General features: G+C 39.6%; 1 protein-coding gene across 1 annotated transcript; it reads left to right on the forward strand.

Moving 5' to 3' along the window:
* The first annotated feature begins 91 nt into the window (after window positions 1-91).
* On the forward strand, window positions 92-25,499 carry LOC133552147 (neurobeachin-like). Its single transcript, XM_061899503.1, has 9 exons — window positions 92-104; window positions 712-1,020; window positions 8,555-8,626; window positions 8,723-8,878; window positions 8,948-9,118; window positions 15,551-15,652; window positions 15,728-15,924; window positions 16,006-16,157; window positions 24,404-25,499. The coding sequence occupies exons 1-9, from the start codon at window positions 92-94 to the stop codon at window positions 24,492-24,494; spliced, it is 1,263 nt and encodes a 420-aa protein (XP_061755487.1). The 3' UTR covers window positions 24,495-25,499.
* The last annotated feature ends 1,611 nt before the right edge of the window (window positions 25,500-27,110 follow it).

Below are 27,110 nucleotides of genomic sequence, written 5' to 3' on the forward strand. Positions count from 1 at the left end.
TTCATTCCTGTTTTCAGCAAACAGTAAAAGGTCTGCAGCTAAAGTCACAGCAAAGTCTCTAAGCGCAAAAATTATGACCACAGTGGGGAAGATGAAACTTTATTGTATTGACAGTTGAAGAAAAATACATATTTATTAATAATTTAGTTAGTATGTAAATGTATTTTTCATCAGTCCCTTATTTTGCAGTAGATTTGATATGATTTATTTTAGTTGTTTTTATAATATAAGTAGGTTAGAATTGGTTATTGAATATGATTTAAATCAATAGTAACATTTCTAATTTTGGAGTAGACGTTTATGCTGCTGTGGAAGCAAGAACCTTCCGGATTTTGAGGGGTTAAACTTAATTTCTGATTGTTTTGCTGTGTCGGCGCTTTTGAACGGCGGTCTGGATCAGTTTTTGCCTCATTCCCGTGAGAATCCTGCGCGTGACCGAAGCATTGATTAGCGGGACGTCGGTCGTTTTCATCCGGGACAAGCTTAAAAACACCTAACCAGGTGGCACCTGCGTGCAGATAATACCGTATCATCTCTTTCTTTTTTTTCCCTGACTTACCGGGTGTCTTCACATCCAGGAAGCGCCCTCAAGCGAGGCAAAAAGTAATCCAGACCCACTGTAGCCTTTTTCCCCCCCCCCCACCCGTACCATTTAGTGACTCCGCCTCCTTTCTCAGAGGCCCCGCCTCCCCTCAGTGTGTGTACCTGCAGTGACCCTTTTCTCCACTAATCGACCTTTTCCCTTCCTCCTTCCCTTCCTTGTTTCCTTGTCCCACTGGTTCTGTCTCTTCCTCTTCCTCTTCCTGTCTCTCTGTCTGTCTCACCAGTGTTTCCTTCCCCAGAGTCCTCTGATGTTTAAGGATCAGATGCAACAGGACGTCATCATGGTGCTCAAGTTCCCCTCCAACTCGCCCGTCACGCACGTGGCCGCCAACACGCTGCCGCACCTCAGCATCCCCGCCGCCGTCACCGTCACCTGCAGCCGCCTCTTCGCCGTCAACCGCTGGCACAACACCGTCGGTCAGTGTGTGTGTGTGTGTGTGTGTGTGTGTGTGTGTGTGTGTGTGTGTGTGTGTGTGTGTTGTTCTTGTATTCCAGCCTTCTTGAGACATGAAGAAAGAAAAGTATCTTCCATAGTGATGACATCATTGTCCCAATAGCATTGCATCTAATAGACAATGTCTCAATAGCACCCCTGCTGGTGACATCTGTCAAAATGAGGGTGGTCCCAAAAAGGACTAGACTTTAAAAGTGCTCCCCTTCTGGTCAACATATGAAATAACAAGTGTGTGTAAGAAATTGAAATGCGCCTCCTCTGGCCAAAATTAATTAAATATAAATAAATAAAAATATACATAGAGACATACTGTAATAACTTGAAGTAAATAATGAAGATTCAAAACCAATTACAAACCAAAAAATGAACTAAAAGCAGTCTTTTTCTCAAAATGTGTGGACTTTTTTCTTTAAATTGGGAACAATTTCTCATGTTCTTTCTGTTTTTGTAATATTGCAATATTTTCACGTAAAATGATCACTTTTTTATGTAAAATGATACATTTTTAATGCAAAATGGCAACATTTGTCGTATAAAATACCGACTTTTATGACAAAATTGCCATTTTTTTGGGTTGTTTGTAAAATATTGACATTTTATGAGTAAAATGATGACTTTTTACCAATAAAAATGTCAGATTATTGTTATTATATTGCCCAAATGCTAGTTTTCTTATAAAATTTTGAGTTTTGTCGAGTAAAATGACGACTCTTTCATAAAATGGCCAAAAATGTTTGCTTTTTCTTGTAAAATTGCGACTGCTTTCCAGCAAAATTCCAACTTTTATCATTATATTGTTTTTCTTGTAAAATGTTGACTTACGTTGAGTAAAAGGACGACTTTGATTAAAATACCGTCAAAATTCAAAGTTTTTCTTGTGAAATGTTGACTTACGTTGAGTAAAAGGACGACTTTTATTATAATACCGTCAAAATTCAAAGTTTTTCTTGTGAAATGTTGACTTACGTTGAGTAAAAGGACGACTTTTATTATAATACCGTCATAATTCTAAGTTTTTCTTGTGAAATTCCAACTCATTGTTCACAACAAGCCTATAGTATGTATATATTAATCATGTTGTAAATACACTTCTTTATATATCTAGAAAGGGTGGTCCTAAAGAGGGAGGCATTTTTCTCGGGTCCCCACAAGGTCGGAAATACAAGTGTGTGTGTGTGTGTGTGTGTGTGTGTGTGTGTGTGTGTGTGTGTGTGTGTGTGTGTGTTCGTGTTCCCAGCCTTCTTGAGACATGAAGACGGAAAAGTATCTTCCATATGAGGAGGTGTGAACAAGTGATGACATCATTGTCCCAATAACATTGCATCTAATAGACAATGTCTCAATAGCACCCCTGCTGGTGACATTTATCAAAATGAGGGTGGTCCCAAAAAGGACTAGACTGTGTGTCGCTTTTAGAAGTGCTCCCCTTCTGGTCAACATATGAAATAACAAGTGTGTGTAAGAAATTGAAATGCGGCCCCTCAGGCCAAAATTAGTTTAAAATAATTAATAAATATGTATATAGAGCCATACTGTAATAACTTGAAGTAAATAATGAAGATTCAAAACCAATTACCAACCAAAAAATGAACTAAAAGCAGTCTTTTTCTCAAAATGTGTGGACTTTTTTCTTTTAAATTGGGAACAATTTCTCATGTTCTTTCTGTTTTTGTAATATTGCAATATATTCACGTAAAATGATCACTTTTTTAATGTAAAATTATAAATTTTTAATGCAAAATGGCAACATTTGTCATATAAAATACCGACTTTTATGACAAAATTGCCAATTTTTTTGTTGTGTTTGTAAAATAGTGACATTTTATGAGTAAAATGATGACTTTTTACCAATAAAAATGTCAGATTATTGTTATTATATTGCCCAAATGTTAAAGTTTTCTTATAAAATTGTGACTTTTGTCGAGTAAAATGACGACTCTTTTCATAAAATGGCCAAAAATGTTTGCTTTATCTTGAAAAATTGCGACTGTTATCCAGCAAAATTCCAACTTTTATCATTATATTGTTTTTCTTGTAAAATGTTGACTTACGTTGAGTAAAAGGACGACTTTGATTAAAATACCGTCAAAATTCAAAGTTTTTCTTGTGAAATGTTGACTTACGTTGAGTAAAAGGACGACTTTTATTATAATACCGTCAAAATTCAAAGTTTTTCTTGTGAAATGTTGACTTACGTTGAGTAAAAGGACGACTTTTATTATAATACCGTCATAATTCTAAGTTTTTCTTGTGAAATTCCAACTCATTGTTCACAACAAGCCTATAGTATGTATATATTAATCATGTTGTAAATACACTTCTTTATATATCTAGAAAGGGTGGTCCTAAAGAGGGAGGCATTTTTCTCGGGTCCCCACAAGGTCGGAAATACAAGTGTGTGTGTGTGTGTGTGTGTGTGTGTGTGTGTATGTGTGTGTGCGTGTGTGTCTGTGTGTGTGTGTGTGTGTGTTCGTGTTCCCAGCCTTCTTGAGACATGAAGACGGAAAAGTATCTTCCATATGAGGAGGTGTGAACAAGTAATGACATCATTGTCCCAATAACATTGCATCTAATAGACAATGTCTCAATAGCACCCCTGCTGGTGATATTTATCAAAATGAGGGTGGTCCCAAAAAGGACTAGACTGTGTGTCGCTTTTAGAAGTGCTCCCCTTCTGGTCAACATATGAAATAACAAGTGTGTGTAAGAAATTGAAATGCGGCCCCTCAGGCCAAAATTAGTTTAAAATAATTAATAAATATGTATATAGAGCCATACTGTAATAACTTGAAGTAAATAATGAAGATTCAAAACCAATTACCAACCAAAAAATGAACTAAAAGCAGTCTTTTTCTCAAAATGTGTGGACTTTTTTCTTTTAAATTGGGAACAATTTCTCATGTTCTTTCTGTTTTTGTAATATTGCAATATTTTCACGTAAAATGATCACTTTTTTAATGTAAAATTATACATTTTTAATGCAAAATGGCAACATTTGTCTTATAAAATACCGACTTTTATGACAAAATTGCCATTTTTTTGGGTTGTTTGTAAAATATTGACATTTTATGAGTAAAATGATGACTTTTTACCAATAAAAATGTCAGATTATTGTTATTATATTGCCCAAATGCTAGTTTTCTTATAAAATTTTGAGTTTTGTCGAGTAAAATGACGACTCTTTTCATAAAATGGCCAAATATGTTTGCTTTTTCTTGTAAAATTGCGACTGTTTTCCAGCAAAATTCCAACTTCTATCATTATATTGTTTTTCTTGTAAAATGTTGACTTACGTTGAGTAAAAGGACGACTTTGATTAAAATACCGTCAAAATTCAAAGTTTTTCTTGTGAAATTCCAACTCATTTTTCACAAGCTTAGAGTATGTATGTATTAATCATGTTGTAAATACACTTCTTTATATATCTAGAAAGGGTGGTCCTAAAGAGGGAGGCATTTTTCTCGGGTCCCCAGAAGGTCGGAAATACAAGTGTGTGTGTGTGTGTGTGTGTGTGTGGGGGTGTGTGTGTGTGTGTGTGTGTGTGTGTTCTTGTATTCCCCGCCTTCTTGAGACACGAAGAAAGAAAAGTATCTTCCATATGAGGAGGTGTGAACAAGTGATGACATCATTGTCCCAATAACATTGCATCTAATAGACAATGTCTCAATAGCACCCCTGCTGGTGACATCTATCACAATGAGGGTGGTCCCAAAAAGGACTAGACTTTAGAAGTGCTCCCCTTCCGGTCAACATATGAAATAACAAGTGTGTGTAAGAAATTGAAATGCGCCTCCTCTGGCCAAAATTAATTAAATATAAATAAATAAAAATATATATATAGACATACTGTAATAACTTGAAGTAAATAATGAAGATTCAAAACCAATTACAAACAAAAAAAGGAACTAAAGGCAGTCTTTTTCTCACAATGTGTGAACTTTTTTTTTTTAATTGGGAACAATTTCTCATATTCTTTCTGTTTTTGTAATATTGCAATATTTTCACGTAAAATGATCACTTTTTTAATTTAAAATTATACATTTTTAATGCAAAATGGCAACATTTGTCATAAAATACCGACTTTTATGACAAAATTGCCCATTGTTTTAGTTGTGTTTGTAAAATAGTGACATTTTATGAGTAAAATGATGACTTTTTACCAATAAAAATGTCAGATTATTGTTATTATATTGCCCAAATGCTAGTTTTCTTATAAAATTTTGAGTTTTGTCGAGTAAAATGACGACTCTTTTCATAAAGTAGTCGTAATGATTTGTGCAGTCCTTTGAGACATTTGTGATTTGGGGCTATATAAATAAACATTGATTGATTGATTGATAAAATGGCCAAAAGTGTTTGCTTTATCTTGTAAAATTGCGACTGTTATCCAGCAAAATTCCAACTTTTATCATTATATTGTTTTTCTTGTAAAATGTTGACTTGCGTTGAGTAAAAGGACGACTTTTATTATAATACCGTCAAAATTCTAAGTTTTTCTTGTGAAATTCCAACTCATTTTTCACAACAAGCTTAGAGTATGTATATATTATTCATGTTGTAAATACACTTCTTTATATATCTAGAAAGGGGGGTCCTAAAGAGGGAGGCATTTTTCTCAGGTCCCCACAAGGTCGGAAATACAAGTGTGTGTGTGTGTCTGTGTGTGTGTGTGTGTGTGTGTGTGTGTGTGTGTGTGTGTGTGTGTGTGTGTGTGTGTGTGTGTGTGTGTGTGTGTGTGTGCGCGTGTGTTCTTGTATTCCCAGCCTTCTTGAGACATGAAGGCGGAAAAGTATCTTCCATATGAGGAGTTGTGAACAAGTGATGACATCATTGTCCCAATAACATTGCATCAAATACACAATGTCTCAATAGCACCCCTGCTGGTGACATCTATCAAAATAAGTGTGGTCCCAAAAAGGACTAGACTGTGTGTCGCTTTTAGAAGTGCTCCCCTTCTGGTCAACATATGAAATAACAAGTGTGTGTAAGAAATTGAAATGCGCCTCCTCTGGCCAAAATTAATGAAATATAAATAAATAAAAAAATATATAGAGACATACTGTAATAACTTGAAGTAAATAATGAAGATTCAAAACCAATTACAAACAAAAAAAATTAACTAAAAGCAGTCCTTTTCTCACAATGTGTCGACTTTTTTCTTATAAAATTGGGAACAATTTCTCATATTCTTTCTGCTTCTGCAATATTTTCTCATAACATTCTCACTTTTTTAATGCAAAATGGCAACATCAGTCATATAAAATGCTGACTTTTATCCCAGCATTGCCAATTGTTTTGTTGTTCTTGTAAAATAGTGAAATTTTCTGAGTAAAATTGTGACTTTTGTCATCATTTTGACAATACAAAATTTCAGATTACTATTACAATATTGCCAACATTTTGAAGGTTTTTATAAAATTGCGACTTCTGTCTAGTAAAATTACAATTATTTATATAAAATTGCCAAAAATTAGGAGTAGAATTCCAACTTTTATCATTATATCGTTTTTCTTGTAAAATGCTGACTTGCGTTGAGTAAAATGACGACTTTTATTATAATACTGTCAAAGTTTTTCTTGTGAAATTGTGACTTTTTTCTTTTGAAATTCCAACTCTTTTTCACAACAAGCTTTTTTTTTATAAGCATCGTATCAATCAATCAATCGATGCTTATTTGTATAGCCCTAAATCACAAGCGTCTCAAAGGGCTGCACAAGCCACAACAACATCCTCAGTTCAGTGCCCACAAAATGGCAAGGAAAAACTCAGAACCCAGTGGGATGTCAATGTGAATGACTATGAGAAACCTTGGAGAGGACCGCAGCTATGGGTATTGCGAACAGTGTAAAGTTTTCTTTCGAAATTGTGACTTGTCGAGTAAAATTACAACCTTTTTCCCTAAAATTGCCAAAAACTGACTGTTGAGTAAAATTCTAACTTTTATCATAATATTACACAAATGTTCTGTTTTTCCTCTTGAATTTTGACTTGCGTTGAGTAGAATGACGACTTTTATTATAATACTGCCGAAATTCTAACTTTTTCTTGTGAAATTGGGACCTTTTTCTTGTGAAATTCCAACTCATTTTTACACAACAAGCGTTTTTATACAAACCCTGTTTCCAGAGTTGGTAAATTGTGTTCGATGTAAATATAAACAGAATACAATGATTTGCTAATCATTTCCAACCCATATTCAGTTGAATATGCTACAAAGACAACATATTTGATGTTCAAACTCATAAACATGAATATTTTTTTGCAAATAATACTGACCCCGAAAGGGAATAAGCGGTAGGAAATGGATGGAATTAACTTAGAATTTGATGGCTGCAACACGTGCCAAAGTAGTTGGGAAAGGGCATGTTCACCACTGTTACATCACCTTTTCTTTTAACAACACTCAATAAACGTTTGGGAACTGAGGAAACTAATTGTTGAAGCTTTGAAAGTGGAATTCTTTCCCACTCTTGTTTTATGTAGAGCTTCAGTCCTTCAACAGTCCGGGGTCCTATTTTACGATTCATAAAACGCCACACATTTTCCATGGGAGACAGGTCTGGACTGCAGGCAGGCCAGGAAAGTACCCGCACTCTTTTTTTACAAAGCCACGCTGTTGTAACACGTGCTGAATGTGGCTTGGTGTTGTCTTGCTGAAATAAGCAGGGGCGTCCATGAAAAAGACGACGCTTATGTTGTTCCAAAACCTGTATGTACCTTTCAGCATTAATGGTGCCTTCACAGATGTGTAAGTTACCCATGCCTTGGGCACTAATGCACCCCCATACCATCACACATGCTGGCTTTTCAACTTTGCGTCGATAACAGTCTGGATGGTTCGCTTCCCCTTTGGTCCGGATGACACGATGTGGAATATTTCCAAAAACAATTTGAAATGCGGACTCGTCGGACCACAGAACACTTTTCCACTTTGCATCAGTCCATCTGAGATGATCTCGGGCCCAGAAAAGCTGGCTGCGTTTCTGGATGTTGTTGATAAATAGCTTTCGCTTTGCATAGTAGAGCTTTAACTTGCACTTACAGATGTAGCGACCAACTGTATTTAGTGACAGTTGTTTTCTGAAGTGTTCCTGAGCCCATGTGGTGATATCCTTTAGAGATTGATGTTGGTTTTTGATACAGTGCCGTCTGAGGGATCGGAAATGTTGGTTTCCGGCCATGCCGCTTACGCTGAGTGATTTCTCCAGATTGTCTGAACCTTTTGATGATATTATGGAGCGTAGATGTTGAAATCCCTAAATTTCTTGCAATTGCACTTTGAGAAAGGTTGTTCTTAAACTGTTTGACTATTTGCTCACGCAGTTGTGGACAAAGGGGTGTACCTCGCCCCATCCTTTCTTGTGAAAGACTGAGCATTTTTTGGGAAGCTGTTTTTACACCCAATCATGGCACTCACCTGTTCCCAATTAGCCTGCACACCTGTGGGATGTTCCAAATAAGTGTTTGATGAGCAACTCATGTGTGAAATGCTTCCAGGCCTGCGTGGCGCCCCAGGATACTCCCTGGAACAAGCCCACCACCTGCCCATCGAGATGGACCCTCTCATAGGTCAGTTTGTAGCCAATCAGAAGGAACCCAGTCTTTAACTAAAGGGGAGGCGGGCCTTATGGAACTTAATGTCTCCGTGTGGTTCCGCCCCCCCAGCGAACAACTCGGGCACCAACAAGCGTCAGATCACGGACCTGGTGGACCAGAGCATCCAGATCAACACGCACTGCTTCGTGGTGACGGCCGACAACCGCTACATCCTGGTGTGCGGCTTCTGGGACAAGAGCTTCCGCGTCTACTCCTCTGAGACCGGTAGGATGGACCGCCGCGCGGAACTCCGTCCCCGCCTGCCGCCTGGCTAACCGTGTGGATTGTGAGCAGGGAAGCTGACCCAGATCGTGTTCGGCCACTGGGACGTGGTGACGTGTCTGGCCAGGTCCGAGTCCTACATCGGAGGGGACTGTTACATCGTGTCGGGCTCCAGGGACGCCACTCTTCTTCTGTGGTACTGGAGTGGACGCCACCACATCATTGGGGACAACCCCAACAACAGTGAGTGTTAGTTCCAATGCTCCCACACTCTGCTTCCTCTTTCCTGTTTACTTCCTCCTATGATTCCTGTTTATTTCCTCTTTTGTTTCCTGTTTACTTACTCCTTTACTTCCTGTTTACTTCCTCTTTTGATTATGTTTACTTCCTCTTGTGATTCCTGTTTACTTCCTCTTTTGATTATGTTTACTTCCTCTGTTGATTCCTGTTTACTTCCTATTTTGATTCCTGTTTACTTCCTCTTTTGATTCCTGTTTACTTCCTCCTATGATTCCTGTTTGCTTCCTCTTTTTATTGCTGTTTACTTGCTCTTGTGATTGTTGTTTACTTCCTCTTTTATTTCCTGTTTACTTAAGTTTTGTTTCCTGTTTACCTCCAATTTTAATTCTGTTTACTTCCTCTTTCGATTCTGTTTTCTTCCTCTTGTTTCCTGTTTATTTCCTCTTTTGATTCCTGTTTACTTTTTCCTATGATTACTGTTTACTTCCTCTTTTCAACCATGTTTATTTCCTCCTATGATTCCTGTTTGCTTCCTCTTTTGATTCCTGTTTATTTCGGCCTATGATTCCTGTTTACTTCCTGTTTTGATTGACGTTTACTTCCTCTTTTTAATGCTGTTTACTTGCTCTTGTGATTGTTGTTTACTTCCTCTTTTGTTTCCTGTTTACTTAAGTTTTGTTTCGTGTTTACTTCCTCTATTGATTCTGTTTACTTAAGTTTTGTTTCCTGTTTACTTCCTCTTTTGATTCAGTTTACTTCCTCTTGTTTCCTGTCTACTTCCTCTTTTGATTCAGTTTACTTCCTCTTTTGTTTCCTGTTTACTTCCTCTTTTGATTATGATTACTTCCTATTTTGTTTCCTGTTTACCTCCTCTTTTGATTCTGTTTGCTTCCTCTTTTGATTCAGTTTACGTCCTCTTTATATTCTGTTTACTTCCTGGTTTGATTCATGCTTACTCCCTGGTTTTATTGTTGGTTACTTCCTGGTGTGATTCATGTTTATTTCCTGGTTTGATTGTTGTTTACTTCCTCTTTTGATCCCTGTTTACTTCTTTTTTTATTTGCTGTTTACTTCTTGTTTTGATTCCTGTTTACTTCCTCTTGTGATTCCTGTTTACTTCCAGTTTTGATGTGTTTACTTTCTGCTTTCTTTCATGTTTACCTCCTGTTTGGATTCGTGTTTACTTCCTTTTTTTAAATCCCGTTTTTGATTGTTGTTTACTTCCTGTTTTTGATATCTGGTTGCTTCACCTGTTTTCATTGCTGTTTATTTCCTGTTTTCATTCTTTTTTTTTTTATTCCTGTCTACTTCCTGTTTTCATTCCTGTCTACTTCCTGTTTCATCCCTTTACACATCCTATTTTAATTTTGGTTTCGATTCATATTTACTTACTTTTTGCATTGCTGTTCACATTCTGTTTAATTGTGTGTTTTCATTTCTTTTAACATCTTGTTTTTCATTGCTATTTACTTCCTGTTTTCATTCTTTTTTTTTTTACTTCCTATTTTCCTCCTGTTTTAACTGCTGTTTACTTCCTTTTTACTTCCCGTTTTCATTCTTTTCTTTACTTCCTATTTCCATCCTGTTTTAACTGCCGTTTTCTTACTTTTTACTTCCTGTTTTCATTCTTTTTTTACTTCCTATTTTCATCCTGTTTTAACTGCTGTTTACTTTATTTTCACTTCCTGTTTTCATTCTTGTTTTTTACTTCCTATTTTCATCCTGTTTTAACTGTTGTTTACTTTCTTTTTACTTCCTGTTTTCTTTCTTTTTTTTACTTCCTATTTTCATCCTATTTTAACTGCTGTTTACTTCCTTTTTACGTCCTGTTTTCATTCTTTTTTTTATTTCCTATTTTCATCCTGTTTTAACTGCCGTTTACTTTCTTTTTACTTCCTGTTTTCATCCTGTTTTAACTGCCGTTTACTTTCTTTTTACTTCCTGTTTTCATCCTGTTTAACTGCTGTTTACTTACGTTTTACTTCCTGTTTTCATTCTTTTCTTTACTTCCTATTTTCATCCTGTTTTAACTGCTGTGTACTTTCTTTTTACTTCCAGTTTTCATTCTTTTCTTCCTATTTTCATCCTGTTTTAACTGCTGTTTACTTTCTGTTTACTTCCTGTATTCATTCTTTTCTTTACTTCCTATTGTCCTCCTGTTTTAACTGCCGTTTACTTCCTTTTTACTTCCTGTTTTCATTCTTTTTTTTACTTCCTATTTTTCTCCTGTTTTAACTGCTGTTTACTTTCTTTTTACTTCCTGTTTTCATTCTTTTCTTTACTACCTATTTCCATCCTGTTTTAACTGCTGTTTACTTACTTTTTACGTCCTGTTTTCATTCTTTTTTTTACTTCCTATTTTTCTCCTGTTTTAACTGCTGTTTACTTTCTTTTTACTTCCTGTTTTCATTCTTTTCTTTACTTCCTATTTCCATCCTGTTTTAACTGCTGTTTACTTACTTTTTACGTCCTGTTTTCATTCTTTTCTTTACATCCTATTTTCATCCTGTTTTAACTGCTGTTTACTTTCTTTTTACTTCCTGTTTTCATTCTTTTCTTTACTTCCTATTTCCATCCTGTTTTAACTGCTGTTTACTTTCTTTTTACTTGGGGCGGCATAGCTCAGTTGGTAGAGCAGCCGTGCCAGCAACTTGAGGGTTGCAAGTTCAATTCCCGCTTCCGCCAACCTAGTCACTGCCGTTGTGTTCCTGGGCAAGACACTTTACCCATCTGCTCCCAGTGCCACCCACACTGGTTTCTATGTAAAAAATTAGATATTGGGTTTCACTTTGTAAAGCGCTTTGAGTCACTAGAGAAAAAGCGCTATATAAATATAATTCACTTCACTTCCTGTTTTCATTCTTTTCTTCCTATTTTCATCCTGTTTTAACTGCTGTTTACTTTCTTTTTACTTCCTGTTTTCATTCTTTTCTTTACTTCCTATTTTCATCCTGTTTTAACTGCCGTTTACTTCCTTTTTACGTCCTGTTTTCATTCTTTTCTTCCTATTTTCATCCTGTTTTAACTGCTGTTTACTTTCTTTTTACTTCCTGTTTTCATTCCTTTTTTTAAATCCCGTTTTTGATTGTTGTTTACTTCCTGTTTTTGATTCCTGGTTACTTCTCCTGTTTTCATTGCTGTTTATTTCCTGTTTTCATTCCTTTTTTACATTCTTTTTTTTTATTCCTGTCTACTTCCTGTTTTCATCCCCCTACACATCCTATTTTCATTTTAGTTTCGATTCATATTTACTTACTTTTTGCACTGCTGTTCACATCGTGTTTGTGTGTTTTCATTTATTTTAACATCTTGTTTTTCATTGCTATTTACTTCCTGTTTTCATTCTTTTTTTTTACTTCCTATTTTCATCCTGTTTTAACTGCTGTTTACTTCCTTTTTTCATTCTTTTTTTTTACTTCCTATTTTCATCCTGTTTTAACTGCTGTTTACTTACGTTTTACGTCCTGTTTTCATTCTTTTTTTTACTTCCTATTTTTCTCCTGTTTTAACTGCTGTTTACTTTCTTTTTACTTCCTGTTTTCATTCTTTTCTTTACTTCCTATTTCCATCCTGTTTTAACTGCTGTTTACTTACTTTTTACGTCCTGTTTTCATTCTTTTCTTTACATCCTATTTTCATCCTGTTTTAACTGCTGTTTACTTTCTTTTTACTTCCTGTTTTCATTCTTTTCTTTACTTCCTATTTCCATCCTGTTTTAACTGCTGTTTACTTTCTTTTTACTTGGGGCGGCATAGCTCAGTTGGTAGAGCAGCCGTGCCAGCAACTTGAGGGTTGCAAGTTCAATTCCCGCTTCCGCCAACCTAGTCACTGCCGTTGTGTCCCTGGGCAAGACACTTTACCCATCTGCTCCCAGTGCCACCCACACTGGTTTCTATGTAAAAAATTAGATATTGGGTTTCACTTTGTAAAGCGCTTTGAGTCACTAGAGAAAAAGCGCTATATAAATATAATTCACTTCACTTCCTGTTTTCATTCTTTTCTTCCTATTTTCATCCTGTTTTAACTGCTGTTTACTTTCTTTTTACTTCCTGTTTTCATTCTTTTCTTTACTTCCTATTTTCATCCTGTTTTAACTGCCGTTTACTTCCTTTTTACGTCCTGTTTTCATTCTTTTCTTCCTATTTTCATCCTGTTTTAACTGCTGTTTACTTTCTTTTTACTTCCTGTTTTCATTCCTTTTTTTAAATCCCGTTTTTGATTGTTGTTTACTTCCTGTTTTTGATTCCTGGTTACTTCTCCTGTTTTCATTGCTGTTTATTTCCTGTTTTCATTCCTTTTTTACATTCTTTTTTTTTATTCCTGTCTACTTCCTGTTTTCATCCCCCTACACATCCTATTTTCATTTTAGTTTCGATTCATATTTACTTACTTTTTGCACTGCTGTTCACATCGTGTTTAATTGTGTGTTTTCATTTATTTTAACATCTTGTTTTTCATTGCTATTTACTTCCTGTTTTCATTCTTTTTTTTTACTTCCTATTTTCATCCTGTTTTAACTGCTGTTTACTTCCTTTTTTCATTCTTTTTTTTAACTTCCTATTTTCATCCTGTTTTAACTGCTGTTTACTTACGTTTTACTTCCTGTTTTCATTCTTTTTTTTTACTTCCTATTTTCATCCTGTTTTAACTGCTGTTTACTTCCTTTTTACGTCCTGTTTTCATTCTTTTCTTCCTATTTTCATCCTGTTTTAACTGCTGTTTACTTTCTTTTTACTTCCTGTTTTCATTCTTTTCTTTACTTCCTATTTTCATCCTGTTTTAACTGCTGTTTACTTCCTTTTTACTTCCTCTTTTCATTCTTTTTTTTACTTCCTATTTCCATCCTGTTTTAACTGCTGTTTACTTACTTTTTACTTCCTGTTTTCATTCTTTTCTTCCTATTTTCATCCTGTTTTAACTGCTGTTTACTTTCTTTTTACTTCCTGTTTTCATTCTTTTCTTTACTTCCTATTTCCATCCTGTTTTAACTGCTGTTTACTTTCTTTTTACTTGGGGCGGCATAGCTCAGTTGGTAGAGCAGCCGTGCCAGCAACTTGAGGGTTGCAAGTTCAATTCCCGCTTCCGCCAACCTAGTCACTGCCGTTGTGTCCCTGGGCAAGACACTTTACCCATCTGCTCCCAGTGCCACCCACACTGGTTTCTATGTAAAAAATTAGATATTGGGTTTCACTTTGTAAAGCGCTTTGAGTCACTAGAGAAAAAGCGCTATATAAATATAATTCACTTCACTTCCTGTTTTCATTCTTTTCTTCCTATTTTCATCCTGTTTTAACTGCTGTTTACTTTCTTTTTACTTCCTGTTTTCATTCTTTTCTTTACTTCCTATTTTCATCCTGTTTTAACTGCCGTTTACTTCCTTTTTACGTCCTGTTTTCATTCTTTTCTTCCTATTTTCATCCTGTTTTAACTGCTGTTTACTTTCTTTTTACTTCCTGTTTTCATTCCTTTTTTTAAATCCCGTTTTTGATTGTTGTTTACTTCCTGTTTTTGATTCCTGGTTACTTCTCCTGTTTTCATTGCTGTTTATTTCCTGTTTTCATTCCTTTTTTACATTCTTTTTTTTTATTCCTGTCTACTTCCTGTTTTCATCCCCCTACACATCCTATTTTCATTTTAGTTTCGATTCATATTTACTTACTTTTTGCACTGCTGTTCACATCGTGTTTAATTGTGTGTTTTCATTTATTTTAACATCTTGTTTTTCATTGCTATTTACTTCCTGTTTTCATTCTTTTTTTTTACTTCCTATTTTCATCCTGTTTTAACTGCTGTTTACTTCCTTTTTTCATTCTTTTTTTTAACTTCCTATTTTCATCCTGTTTTAACTGCTGTTTACTTACGTTTTACTTCCTGTTTTCATTCTTTTTTTTTACTTCCTATTTTCATCCTGTTTTAACTGCTGTTTACTTCCTTTTTACGTCCTGTTTTCATTCTTTTCTTCCTATTTTCATCCTGTTTTAACTGCTGTTTACTTTCTTTTTACTTCCTGTTTTCATTCTTTTCTTTACTTCCTATTTTCATCCTGTTTTAACTGCTGTTTACTTCCTTTTTACTTCCTCTTTTCATTCTTTTTTTTACTTCCTATTTCCATCCTGTTTTAACTGCTGTTTACTTACTTTTTACTTCCTGTTTTCATTCTTTTCTTCCTATTTTCATCCTGTTTTAACTGCTGTTTACTTTCTTTTTACTTCCTGTTTTCATTCTTTTCTTTACTTCCTATTTCCATCCTGTTTTAACTGCTGTTTACTTACTTTTTACTTCCTGTTTTCATTCTTTACTTCCTATTTTAATCCTGTTTTAACTGCTGTTTACTTCTTTTTTACGTCCTGTTTTCATTCCTGTTGACCTCCCTTTCCCCCTAGTAGTAGTCGGGTGTGACTTCAGTGTAGTGACCTCCCCTCTCCTCTCCCGCAGGCGACTATCCCGCCCCCCGCGCCGTCCTGACGGGACACGACCATGAAGTTGTGTGCGTGTCCGTCTGTGCTGAGCTGGGATTGGTCATCAGCGGGGCCAAAGGTCAGTGGAGTGGAGCGCCGCACTTCCTGTCCTCTGTGGCTTTGTTTGGAAGTGGAGAATGTCTTTGCTCCCCAGAGGGTCCCTGCCTGGTCCACACCATCACGGGAGACCTCCTGAGGGCCTTGGAGGGCCCCGAGCTGTGCCAGCAGCCTCGTCTGATCTCCGTGTCCAGCGAGGGTCACTGCATCATTTACTACGAGCGAGGGCGCTTCTGCAACTTCAGCATCAACGGGAAGCTGCTGGCCCAGATGGAGGTCAACGACTCCACGCGGGTGAGAGGCTCCCGCCGCCGCTCTGGCGTGACCGCGCCGCCGTGCTTTCTGACCCCCCCGCGTGTCTCCTCGCCCCGCCAGGCCATCTTGCTGAGCAGCGACGGACAGAACCTGGTGACGGGCGGCGACAACGGCGTGGTGGAGGTGTGGCAGGCGTGCGACTTCAAGCAGCTTTACATCTACCCGGGATGCGACGCCGGCATCCGCGCCATGGACCTCTCCCACGACCAGAGGTAACACCTTCGGGACGGTTGTCCGGGAAAACGCTTTGAATTCAGATAAATGTGGGACGACTAAAATTAAGGAAGACTCTATTGCTGATGTTGTTGTTTCCCTGGAAACTGTTGCTAGGGAAGATGGCTTCTGTTGCTAGGGAAACAGATGCTGTTAGGTGGTGAAACTGTTGCCAAGTGAGGCCACTGGTTAGTCGGGGGATGTTTGTACTGTGGAAGATGAGTACTTTACAAACCAGTTCCGGAGGCGAAGAAACTGATACTTAGGAATGCCGTTGCCATGGAAACTGTTGCCAAGAAATCTGTCAAGTGTAGACACTTTTACCAAGGAATCTGTTACTTGGGAAACAGGTACTGGAGATTCTGTTGCTCGGGAAACAGTTGGAAGGGAGACTGTTACTAGTGATACCTTTACCAGGGATGCTGTTGCTAGGGAAACCGTTGGCTGGGAGACTGTTACTAGCGATACCTTTACCAGGGATGCTGTTGCTAGGGAAACAGTTGGCTGGGAGACTGTTACTAGTGATACCTTTACCAGGGATGCTGTTGCTAGGGAAACAGTTGGCAGGGAGACTGTTACTAGTGATACCTTTACCAGGGATGCTGTTGCTAGGGAAACAGTTGGCAGGGAGACTGTTACTAGTGATACCTTTACCAGGGATGCTGTTGCTAGGGAAACAGTTGGCAGGGAGACTGTTATTAGTGATACCTTTACCAGGGATGCTGTTGCTAGGGAAACAGTTGGCAGGGAGACTGTTACTAGTGATACCTTTACCAGGGATGCTGTTGCTAGGGAAACAGTTGGCAGGGAGACTGTTACTAGTGATACCTTTACCAGAGATGCTGTTGCTCGGGAAACAGTTGGCAGGGAGACTGTTACTAGTGATACCTTTACCAGGGATGCTGTTGCTAGGGAAACAGTTGTCTGGGAAGCAATTGCTTAGGATGCTGTTGCCTGGGAAACACTGTAACAAGGAGTGATGTTGCTAGGAAAGAAGTTACCAGGGACGTGGTTACTCGTGATACTCTTACAAGGGTTGCTGTTGCTAGGGAAGAAGTTACCAGGGATGCTGTTGCTAGGGAAGAAGTTACCAGGGATTATGTTACTAGTGATACAGTTACAAGGATGCTTTTGCTAAAGAGGAAGTTACCAGGGATTAGGTTACTAGAAATATAGTTACAAGGATGCTGTTGCTAGGGAGGAAGTTACCAGGGATGGTGTTACATAGTTATACCGTTACAAGGGATGTGGTTGCTATGGAAGAAGTTATGAGGGATGATGTTACTAGTGACACCATTACACGGGATGGTGTTGCTATGGAAGAAGTTACAAGGGATGCTGTTGCTAGGGAAGAAGTTACCAGGGATTATGTTACTAGTGATACAGTTACAAGGATGATGTTGCTAGGGAGGAAGTTACCAGGGATGGTGTTACATAGTTATACCGTTACAAGGGATTTGGTTGCTATGAAAGAAGTTACGAGGGATGATGTTACTAGTGATACCATTACAAGGGATGCTGTTGCTAGGGAATAAGTTACCAGGGATGCTGTTGCTAGGGAAGAAATTACCAGGGATTATGTTACTAGTGATACAGTTACAAGGATGCTTTTGCTAGGGAGGAAGTTACCAGGGATTATGTTACTAGTGATACAGTTACAAGGATGCTTTTGCTAGGGAGGAAGTTACCAGGGATTATGTTACTAGTGATACAGTTACAAGGATGATGTTGCTAGGGAGGAAGTTACCAGGGACGGTGTTACATAGTTATACCGTTACAAGGGATTTGGTTGCTATGAAAGAAGTTACGAGGGATGATGTTACTAGTGATACCATTACAAGGGATGCTGTTGCTATGGAAGAAGTTACCAGGGATGCTGTTGCTAGGGAAGAAGTTACCAGGGATTATGTTACTAGTGATACAGTTACAAGGATGCTTTTGCTAGGGAGGAAGTTACCAGGGATTATGTTACTAGAAATACAGTTACAAGGATGCTGTTGCCAGGGAGAAAGTTACCAGGGATGGTGTTACATAGTTATACCGTTACAAGGGATGTGGTTGCTATGGAAGAAGTTACCAGGGATTTTGTTACTAGTGATACAGTTACAAGGATGCTTTTGCTAGGGAGGAAGTTACCAGGGATTATGTTACTAGAGATACAGTTACAAGGATGCTGTTGCCAGGGAGGAAGTTACCAGGGATGGTGTTACATAGTTATACCGTTACAAGGGATGCTGTTGCTATGGAAGAAGTTACGAGGGATGCTGTTACTAGTGATACCATTACAAGGGATGCTGTTGCTATGGAAGAAGTTACGAGGGATGCTGTTGCTAGGGAGGAAGTTACCAGGGATGCTGTTACATAGTTATACCATTACCAGGGGTACTGTTGCTAGGGAAGAAGTTACCAGGCATGCTGTTACTAGTGATACCGTAACCAGGGATGTGGTTGCTATGGAAGAAGTTACGAGGGATGATGTTACTAGTGACACCATTACAAGGGATGCTGTTGCTAGGGAAGAAGTTACCAGGGATTATGTTACTAGTGATACAGTTACAAGCATGCTGTTGCTAGGGAGGAAGTTACCAGGGATGCTGTTACATAGTTTTACCGTTACCAGGTGTACTGTTGCTAGGGAAGAAGTTACCAGGGATGCTGTCACTAGTGATACCGTAACCAGGGATGTGGTTGCTATGGAAGAAGTTACGAGGGATGATGTTACTAGTGATATCATTACAAGAGATGCTGTTGCTAGTGAAACCGGTACAAGGGATTCTGTTGCTATGGAAGAAGTAACGAGGGATGCTGTTACTAGTGATACCATTACAAGGGATGCTGTTGCTAGGGAATAAGTTACCAGGGATGCTGTTGCTAGGGAATGAGTTACCAGGGATGCTGTTACTAGTGATACCGTGACAAGGGATGTTGTTGCTAAGGAAGAAGTTACCAGGGATGCTGTTGCTAAGGAAGAAGTTACCAGGGATGCTGTTACTATTTGCTGGGCATACTGTTACTGGAGATGCTGTTACCATGGAAACCATTAGCAGAGAGGCTGTTGTTGGGGAAAGAGTGAGCATGGAAACTGTTACCTAGGGAAACAGTTACCAGGGAGGTTTTTAGTTAGGATGCAGTTGCCAGGGGAACACTGTAACCAGGGATGCTGTTGCCAGGGAAACACTGTAACCAGGGTGCTGTTGCTAGTGAAGCAGTTAAAAGGGAGGCTGTCACTAAGGAAATGGTTACCATGGATTCTGTTGCCATGATGATATTTCTAGGGAAACAATTGCTCAGGGAAAAGTTAGCAGGGATACTGTTGCTAGGGAAACATTTACCAGGGAGGATTTTAGTTAGGATGCTGTTGCCAGGGAAACATCGCAAACAGGGATGCTGTTGCTAGTGAAAAAGTTAGCAGGGATGCTGTTGCTAGGGAAGCAGTTACCAAGGAGGTTTTTAGTTAGGATGCTGTTGTTAGGGAAACATTGTAACCAGAGATGCTGTTGCTAGGGAAACATTGTAACCAGGGATGCTGTTGCTAGGGAAACATTGTAACCAGGGATGCTGTTGTTAGGGAAACATTGTAAACAAGGACGCTGTTGTTAGGGAAAGATCGTAACCAGGGATACTGTTGTTAGGGAAAGATCGTAACCAGGGATACTGTTGTTAGGGAAAGATCGTAACCAGGGATACTGTTGTTAGGGAAACATCGTAAGCTAGGATGCTGTTGTTAGGGAAACATTGTAACCAGGGATGCTGTTGTTAGGGAAACATCGTAACCAAGGGGGCTGTTGTTAGGTAAAGATCATAACCAGGGATGCTGTTGTTAGGGAAACATCGTAACCATGGATGCTGTGGTTAGGGAAACATCGTAACCAGGGATGCTGTTGTTAGGGAAACATCGTAAGCTGGGATGCTGTTGTTAGGGAAACATCGTAAGCAGGGATGCTGTTGTTAGGGAAACATCGTAACCAAGGGGACTGTTGTTAGGTAAAGATCATAACCAGGGATGCTGTTGTTAGGGAAACATCGTAACCATGGATGCTGTGGTTAGGGAAACATCGTAACCAGGGATGCTGTTGTTAGGGAAACATTGTAAACAAGGATGCTGTTGTTAGGGAAAGACCGTAACCAGGGATGCTGTTGTTAGGGAAAGACCGTAACCACGGATGCTGTTGTTAGGGAAACATTGTAACCAGGGATGCTTTTGCTAGGGAAACATTGTAACCAGGGATGCTGTTGTTAGGGAAACATTGTAAACAAGGATGCTGTTGTTAGGGAAACATTGTAAACAAGGATGCTGTTGTTAGGGAAAGACCGTAACCACGGATGCTGTTGTTAGGGAAACATTGTAACCAGGGATGCTGTTGTTAGGGAAACATTGTAACCAGGTATGCTGTTGTTAGGGAAACAATGTAAACAAGGATGCTGTTGTTAGGGAAAGACCGTAACCAGGGATGCTGTTGTTAGGTAAACATCGTAACCAGGGATGCTGTTGTTAGGGAAACCTAGTAAACAGGGATGCTGTTGTTAGGGAAACCTAGTAAACATTGTTAGGGAAACATTGGTAACCAGGGATGCTGTTGCTAGGGAAACATTGTAAACAAGGATGCTGTTGTTAGGGAAAGACCGTAACCATGGATGCTGTTGTTAGGGAAACCTCGTAAACAGGGATGCTGTTGTTAGGGAAACTTAGTAAACATTGTTAGGGAAACATTGGTAACCAGGGATGCTGTTGCTAGGGAAACATTGTAAACAAGGATGCTGTTGTTAGGGAAAGACCGTAACCATGGATGCTGTTGTTAGGTAAACATCGTAAACAGGGATGCTGTTGTTAGGGAAACCTCGTAACCAGGGATGCTGTTGTCGGGGAAACATCGTAACCAGGGATGTTGTTGTCAGGGAAACATCGTAACCAGGGATGCTGTTGTTAGGTAAACATCGTAACCAGGGATGCTGTTGTTAGGGAAACCTAGTAAACATTGTTAGGGAAACATTGGTAACCAGGGATGCTGTTGTTAGGGAAACCTCGTAAACAGGGATGCTGTTGTTAGGGAAACCTCGTAAACAGGGATGCTGTTGTTAGGGAAACGTAACCAGGGATGTTGTTGTTAGGGAAACCTCGTAAACAGGGATGCTGTTGTTAGGGAAAGACCGTAACCAGGGATGCTGTTGTTAGGTAAACATTGTAACCAGGGATGCTGTTGTTAGGGAAACCTAGTAAACATTGTTAGGGAAACATTGGTAACCAGGGATGCTGTTGTTAGGGAAACATTGTAAACAAGGATGCTGTTGTTAGGGAAAGACCGTAACCATGGATGCTGTTGTTAGGTAAACATCGTAAACAGGGATGCTGTTGTTAGGGAAACCTCGTAACCAGGGATGCTGTTGTCGGGGAAACATCGTAACCAGGGATGTTGTTGTCAGGGAAACATCGTAACCAGGGATGCTGTTGTTAGGTAAACATCGTAACCAGGGATGCTGTTGTTAGGGAAACCTAGTAAACATTTTTAGGGAAATATTGGTAACCAGGGATGCTGTTGTTAGGGAAACCTCGTAAACAGGGATGCTGTTGTTAGGGAAACGTAACCAGGGATGTTGTTGTTAGGGAAACCTCGTAAACAGGGATGCTGTTGTTAGGGAAACGTAACCAGGGATGTTGTTGTTAGGGAAACCTCGTAACCAGGGATGCTGTTGTTAGGGAAACCTAGTAAACATTGTTAGGGAAACATTGGTAACCAGGGATGCTGTTGTTAGGGAAACATTGTAAACAAGGATGCTGTTGTTAGGGAAAGACCGTAACCATGGATGCTGTTGTTAGGGAAACATTGTATACAAGGATGCTGTTGTTAGGGAAAGACCGTAACCATGGATGCTGTTGTTAGGTAAACATCGTAAACAGGGATGCTGTTGTTAGGGAAACCTCGTAACCGGGGATGCTGTTGTCGGGGAAACATCGTAACCAGGGATGCTGTTGTCAGGGAAACATCGTAACCAGGGATGCTGTTGTTAGGTAAACATCGTAACCAGGGATGCTGTTGTTAGGGATACCTAGTAAACATTGTTAGGGAAACATTGGTAACCAGGGATGCTGTTGTTAGGGAAACCTCGTAAACAGGGATGCTGTTGTTAGGGAAACCTCGTAAACAGGGATGCTGTTGTTAGGGAAACGTAACCAGGGATGTTGTTGTTAGGGAAACCTCGTAAACAGGGATGCTGTTGTTAGGGAAACGTAACCAGGGATGTTGTTGTTAGGGAAACCTCGTAAACAGGGATGCTGTTGTTAGGGAAACGTAACCAGGGATGATGTTGTTAGGGAAACCTCGTAAACAGGGATGCTGTTGTTAGGGAAACGTAACCAGGGATGTTGTTGTTAGGGAAACCTCGTAAACAGGGATGCTGTTGTTAGGGAAACGTAACCAGGGATGCTGTTGTTAGGTAAACATCGTAACCAGGGATACTTTTGTTAGGGAAACCTCGTAAACAGGGATGCTGTTGTTAGGGAAACATCGTAACCAGGGATGCTGTTGTTAGGGAGACATCGTAACCAGGGATACTGTTGTTAGGGAAACCTCGTAAACAGGAGGCTGTTGTTAGGGAAACATCGTAACCAGGGATACTGTTGTTAGGGAAACCTCGTAACCAGGGATGCTGTTGTTAGGGAAACATTGTAACCAGGGATACTGTTGTTAGGGAAACCTCGTAAACAGGGATCCTGTTGTTAGGGAAACATCGTAACCATGAATGCTGTTTTTAGGGAAACATTGGTAACCATGGATGCTGTTGTTAGGGAAACATCGTAATCAGGGATGCTGTTGTTAGGGAAACATCGTAACCAGGGATGTTGTTGTCAGGGAAACATCGTAACCAGGGATGCTGTTCTTAGGGAAACATCGTAACCAGGGATACTTTTGTTAGGGAAACCTCGTAAACAGGGATGCTGTTGTTAGGGAAACATTGTAACCAGGGATGCTGTTGTTAGGGAAACATCGTAACCAGGGATACTGTTGTTAGGGAAACCTCGTAAACAGGAGGCTGTTGTTAGGGAAACATCGTAACCAGGGATACTGTTGTTAGGGAAACCTCGTAAACAGGGATGCTGTTGTTAGGGAAACATCGTAACCAGGGATGCTGTTGTTAGGGAAACATTGTAACCAGGGATACTGTTGTTAGGGAAACCTCGTAAACAGGGATGCTGTTGTTAGGGAAACATTGTAACCAGGGATGCTGTTGTTAGGGAAACATCGTAACCAGGGATACTGTTGTTAGGGAAACCTCGTAAACAGGAGGCTGTTGTTAGGGAAACATCGTAACCAGGGATACTGTTGTTAGGGAAACCTCGTAAACAGGGATGCTGTTGTTAGGGAAACATCGTAACCAGGGATGCTGTTGTTAGGGAAACATCGTAACCAGGGATACTGTTGTTAGGGAAACCTCGTAAACAGGAGGCTGTTGTTAGGGAAACATCGTAACCAGGGATACTGTTGTTAGGGAAACCTCGTAAACAGGGATGCTGTTGTTAGGGAAACATCGTAACCAGGGATGCTGTTGTTAGGGAAACATTGTAACCAGGGATACTGTTGTTAGGGAAACCTCGTAAACAGGGATGCTGTTGTTAGGGAAACATTGTAACCAGGGATGCTGTTGTTAGGGAAACATCGTAACCAGGGATACTGTTGTTAGGGAAACCTCGTAAACAGGAGGCTGTTGTTAGGGAAACATCGTAACCAGGGATACTGTTGTTAGGGAAACCTCGTAAACAGGGATGCTGTTGTTAGGGAAACATCGTAACCAGGGATGCTGTTGTTAGGGAAACATTGTAACCAGGGATACTGTTGTTAGGGAAACCTCGTAAACAGGGATCCTGTTGTTAGGGAAACATCGTAACCATGAATGCTGTTTTTAGGGAAACATTGGTAACCATGGATGCTGTTGTTAGGGAAACATCGTAATCAGGGATGCTGTTGTTAGGGAAACATCGTATCCAGGGATGCTGTTGTTAGGGAAACATCGATACCAGGGATGCTGTTGTCAGGGAAACATCGTAACCAGGGATGTTGTTGTTAGGGAAACATCGTAACTAGGGATGCTGTTGTTAGGGAAACAGTTAGCAGGGAAGCTGTCACTAAGGAAATGGTAACCATGGATGCTGTTGCTAGGGAAACTTTTACCAGGGAAGCTTTAACTTGGGATGCTGTTGCTGGCAAAGGTCGTGGTCACCTGACTTCTTCCTGTGGCGTGTGCCCCGCAGGACCCTGATCACGGGCATGGCGTCGGGCAGCATCGTGGCGTTCAACATCGACTTTAACCGCTGGCACTACGAACACCAGAACCGCTACTGAGGACCGCCGAGCAGGTGGGAGGGTGTGGGGGCGGTTCTGTTCCCCTGGCCCGGGGATTCTGATGGAACTACTTCCTGTGTGTGACCTCACACACACACACACACACACACAGAGCCCAAAGACACACACCGACATCGACGTGCGGAATGGCGGCGAGGAGGCGTGGCTTCTCGCTCGGTTCTTGTTCCGTTGGCGCCGGAAGGCTTCAGACTCGATTTGGTTCCTCCGTCATAACTTTGGCCCAGGAGGATTTGTACTCTTTCACCGCCGCAGATTTAGATGATGTAAATAAGCTCCGCCTCTTTAATTTATCGTCTGTAACATAGCGTGTAATATTCCCGACCACGCCAGGCCAAAGTCGAGGATGGTGATGGCTTTTTTTCTGCCGGAGACGTCAGCCGGCGCCGCGTTCGATTCCCGCTTTTATTTTTTCTACATCCGGTGAAGGCTCTGTCAAATATGTACATAAAGTCTCGCTTCGGAACCCGTTCGGAGACGAAAATCAGCTGACCGACAGCTTTCACTTTCACTTTCATTTGTTGACTTCAGGCAAAAATCAATGTTTGTTTTGTATTTGCACTTTACACCAATTATTATTATTTATTATTATTATTATTATTATTCTAATTATTATGATTCTAATTCCGGTTCGGGTCCATGGATGTTTGTGTTTCCCGCGTGTGGCGAAGACGTTCTTCAGCAATACGACGCGCTCATCATTTCATCACGCCACAGGATCCGCCTCCAAAAAGAAGGAAGGAGAAAAAAAAAAAAAACAAGCTGAAATATTTTTGGATCTATGAAACTCTTCAAAAAAAATAAACTATTGTATTCATGTTTTATTGCAAAGATGTAAAATATGACATGTGTGAGTTGGGGGAGGGGGGGACATCATGATAAGAAAAATAAATTATGCAAAGAATTTCCAGACTTGGCTTTAACTTCCCTTGACCAGCAGGGGGCGCTTTTTTAATGGCGTCTAAAAAAAAAAAAAAAAAAAAAATTTCAACACAAACTGACTAAAAAGAGAATACAATGATTTGCAAATATTTTTCAACTTGTATTTAATCCAACAAGATATTTCATGTTCACACTGAAAAAACTTTATTTTTTGCAAAAATTAGCTCATTTGGAATTTGGTGCCTGTGACATGTTTCAAAAAAAGCGGCAAAATAGACTGAGAAAGTTACGGAATGCTCACCATACACTTATTTGGAACATCCCACAGGTGAATGGACTGATTGGCAACAGGTGGGTTGCCATGATTGGGTATAAAAGCAGCTTCCGTGAAATCCACAAACAAGGACTCGGCTTTGTCAACAAATGCCGGAGCAAATTGTTTCGGAACAAAATTTCTCCACCAGCTAATTGGAAGAAATTTAGGGATTTCACCATCGACGCTCCGTAATATCACCGAAAGGTTCAGAGAATCTGGAGAAATCACTGCACCTAAGCATTGATATCACGCACCTTGGATCCCTCAGGCGGTACTGCATCAAAAACCGACATCAGTGTGTAAAGGATATCACCACATGGGCTAAGGAACACTTCAGAAAACCGCCGTCGGTAATTACAGTTGGTTGCTACATCTGCAAGTGCAAGTTAAAACTCTACTATGCAAAGCCGAAGCTGTTTTATCAACAACATCCGGAAACGCCGGCGGCTTCGCTGTATCCGAGCTTATCTAAGATGGACTGATGCAAAGTGTAAAAGTGTTCCGTGGTCTGACGAGTCCACATTTCAAGAATGGGAAAGAATTCCACTTCAAAAATGTTATTTCCTTAGTTCCCAAACCTTTACTTAGTGTTGTTAAAAGGAAAGGCCATGAAACACACTGGTAAAAAGGCCTTTTTTGCAATGTGTTGCTGCCATTAAATTCTAAGTTCATGATTATTTGTGAAAAATAACAAAGTTTCTCAGTGTGAACATAAAATATCTTGTATTTGCCGTCTATTCAATTGAATATAAGTTGAAAAGGATTTGTTGTATTCTCTTTTTATTTACCATTTGCACAACTTGACAACTTCACTGCTTTTGAGGTTGTTTACATTAACCCAACAAAAAAAAAAAAGGTTCCAACAAAGACAAAGAAAGTGTAAAAAATGGAAATGTTTGTCGTAGTGGGAGGGAATAGTCCCAACAGTGTCACAGGAACAAAGACGACCATATTTGGTGTTACAGGAACCAGGACAACCATATTTGGTGTTACAGGAACCAGGACGACCCTATTTGGTGTTACAGGAACCAGGACGACCATATTTGGGGTCACAGGAACAAAGACGACCATAACTGGGATCAAAGGGACAAAGATGACCATATTTGGGGTCACAGGAACAAAGAAGACCATATTTGGGGTCACAGCAAGAAAGACAACTATATTTGGTTTCACAGGAACGAAGACGACCATATTTAGGGTCACAAGAACAAACACGATTATAATTGGGGTCGCAGGAACAAAGAAGACCATATTTGGGGTCACTAGAACAAAGACGACAATGTTTGGGGTCACAGCAACAAAGACGACCATAATTAGGCTCACAGGAACAAAAAAGACCATATTTGGGGTCACAGGAACAGAGATGGCTATTTTTGGGGTTCACAGGAACAAAGAAGACC

The sequence above is a fragment of the Nerophis ophidion genome, linkage group LG04, assembly GCF_033978795.1.
Source record: "Nerophis ophidion isolate RoL-2023_Sa linkage group LG04, RoL_Noph_v1.0, whole genome shotgun sequence".
In the NCBI taxonomy this organism is placed as follows: domain Eukaryota; kingdom Metazoa; phylum Chordata; class Actinopteri; order Syngnathiformes; family Syngnathidae; genus Nerophis; species Nerophis ophidion.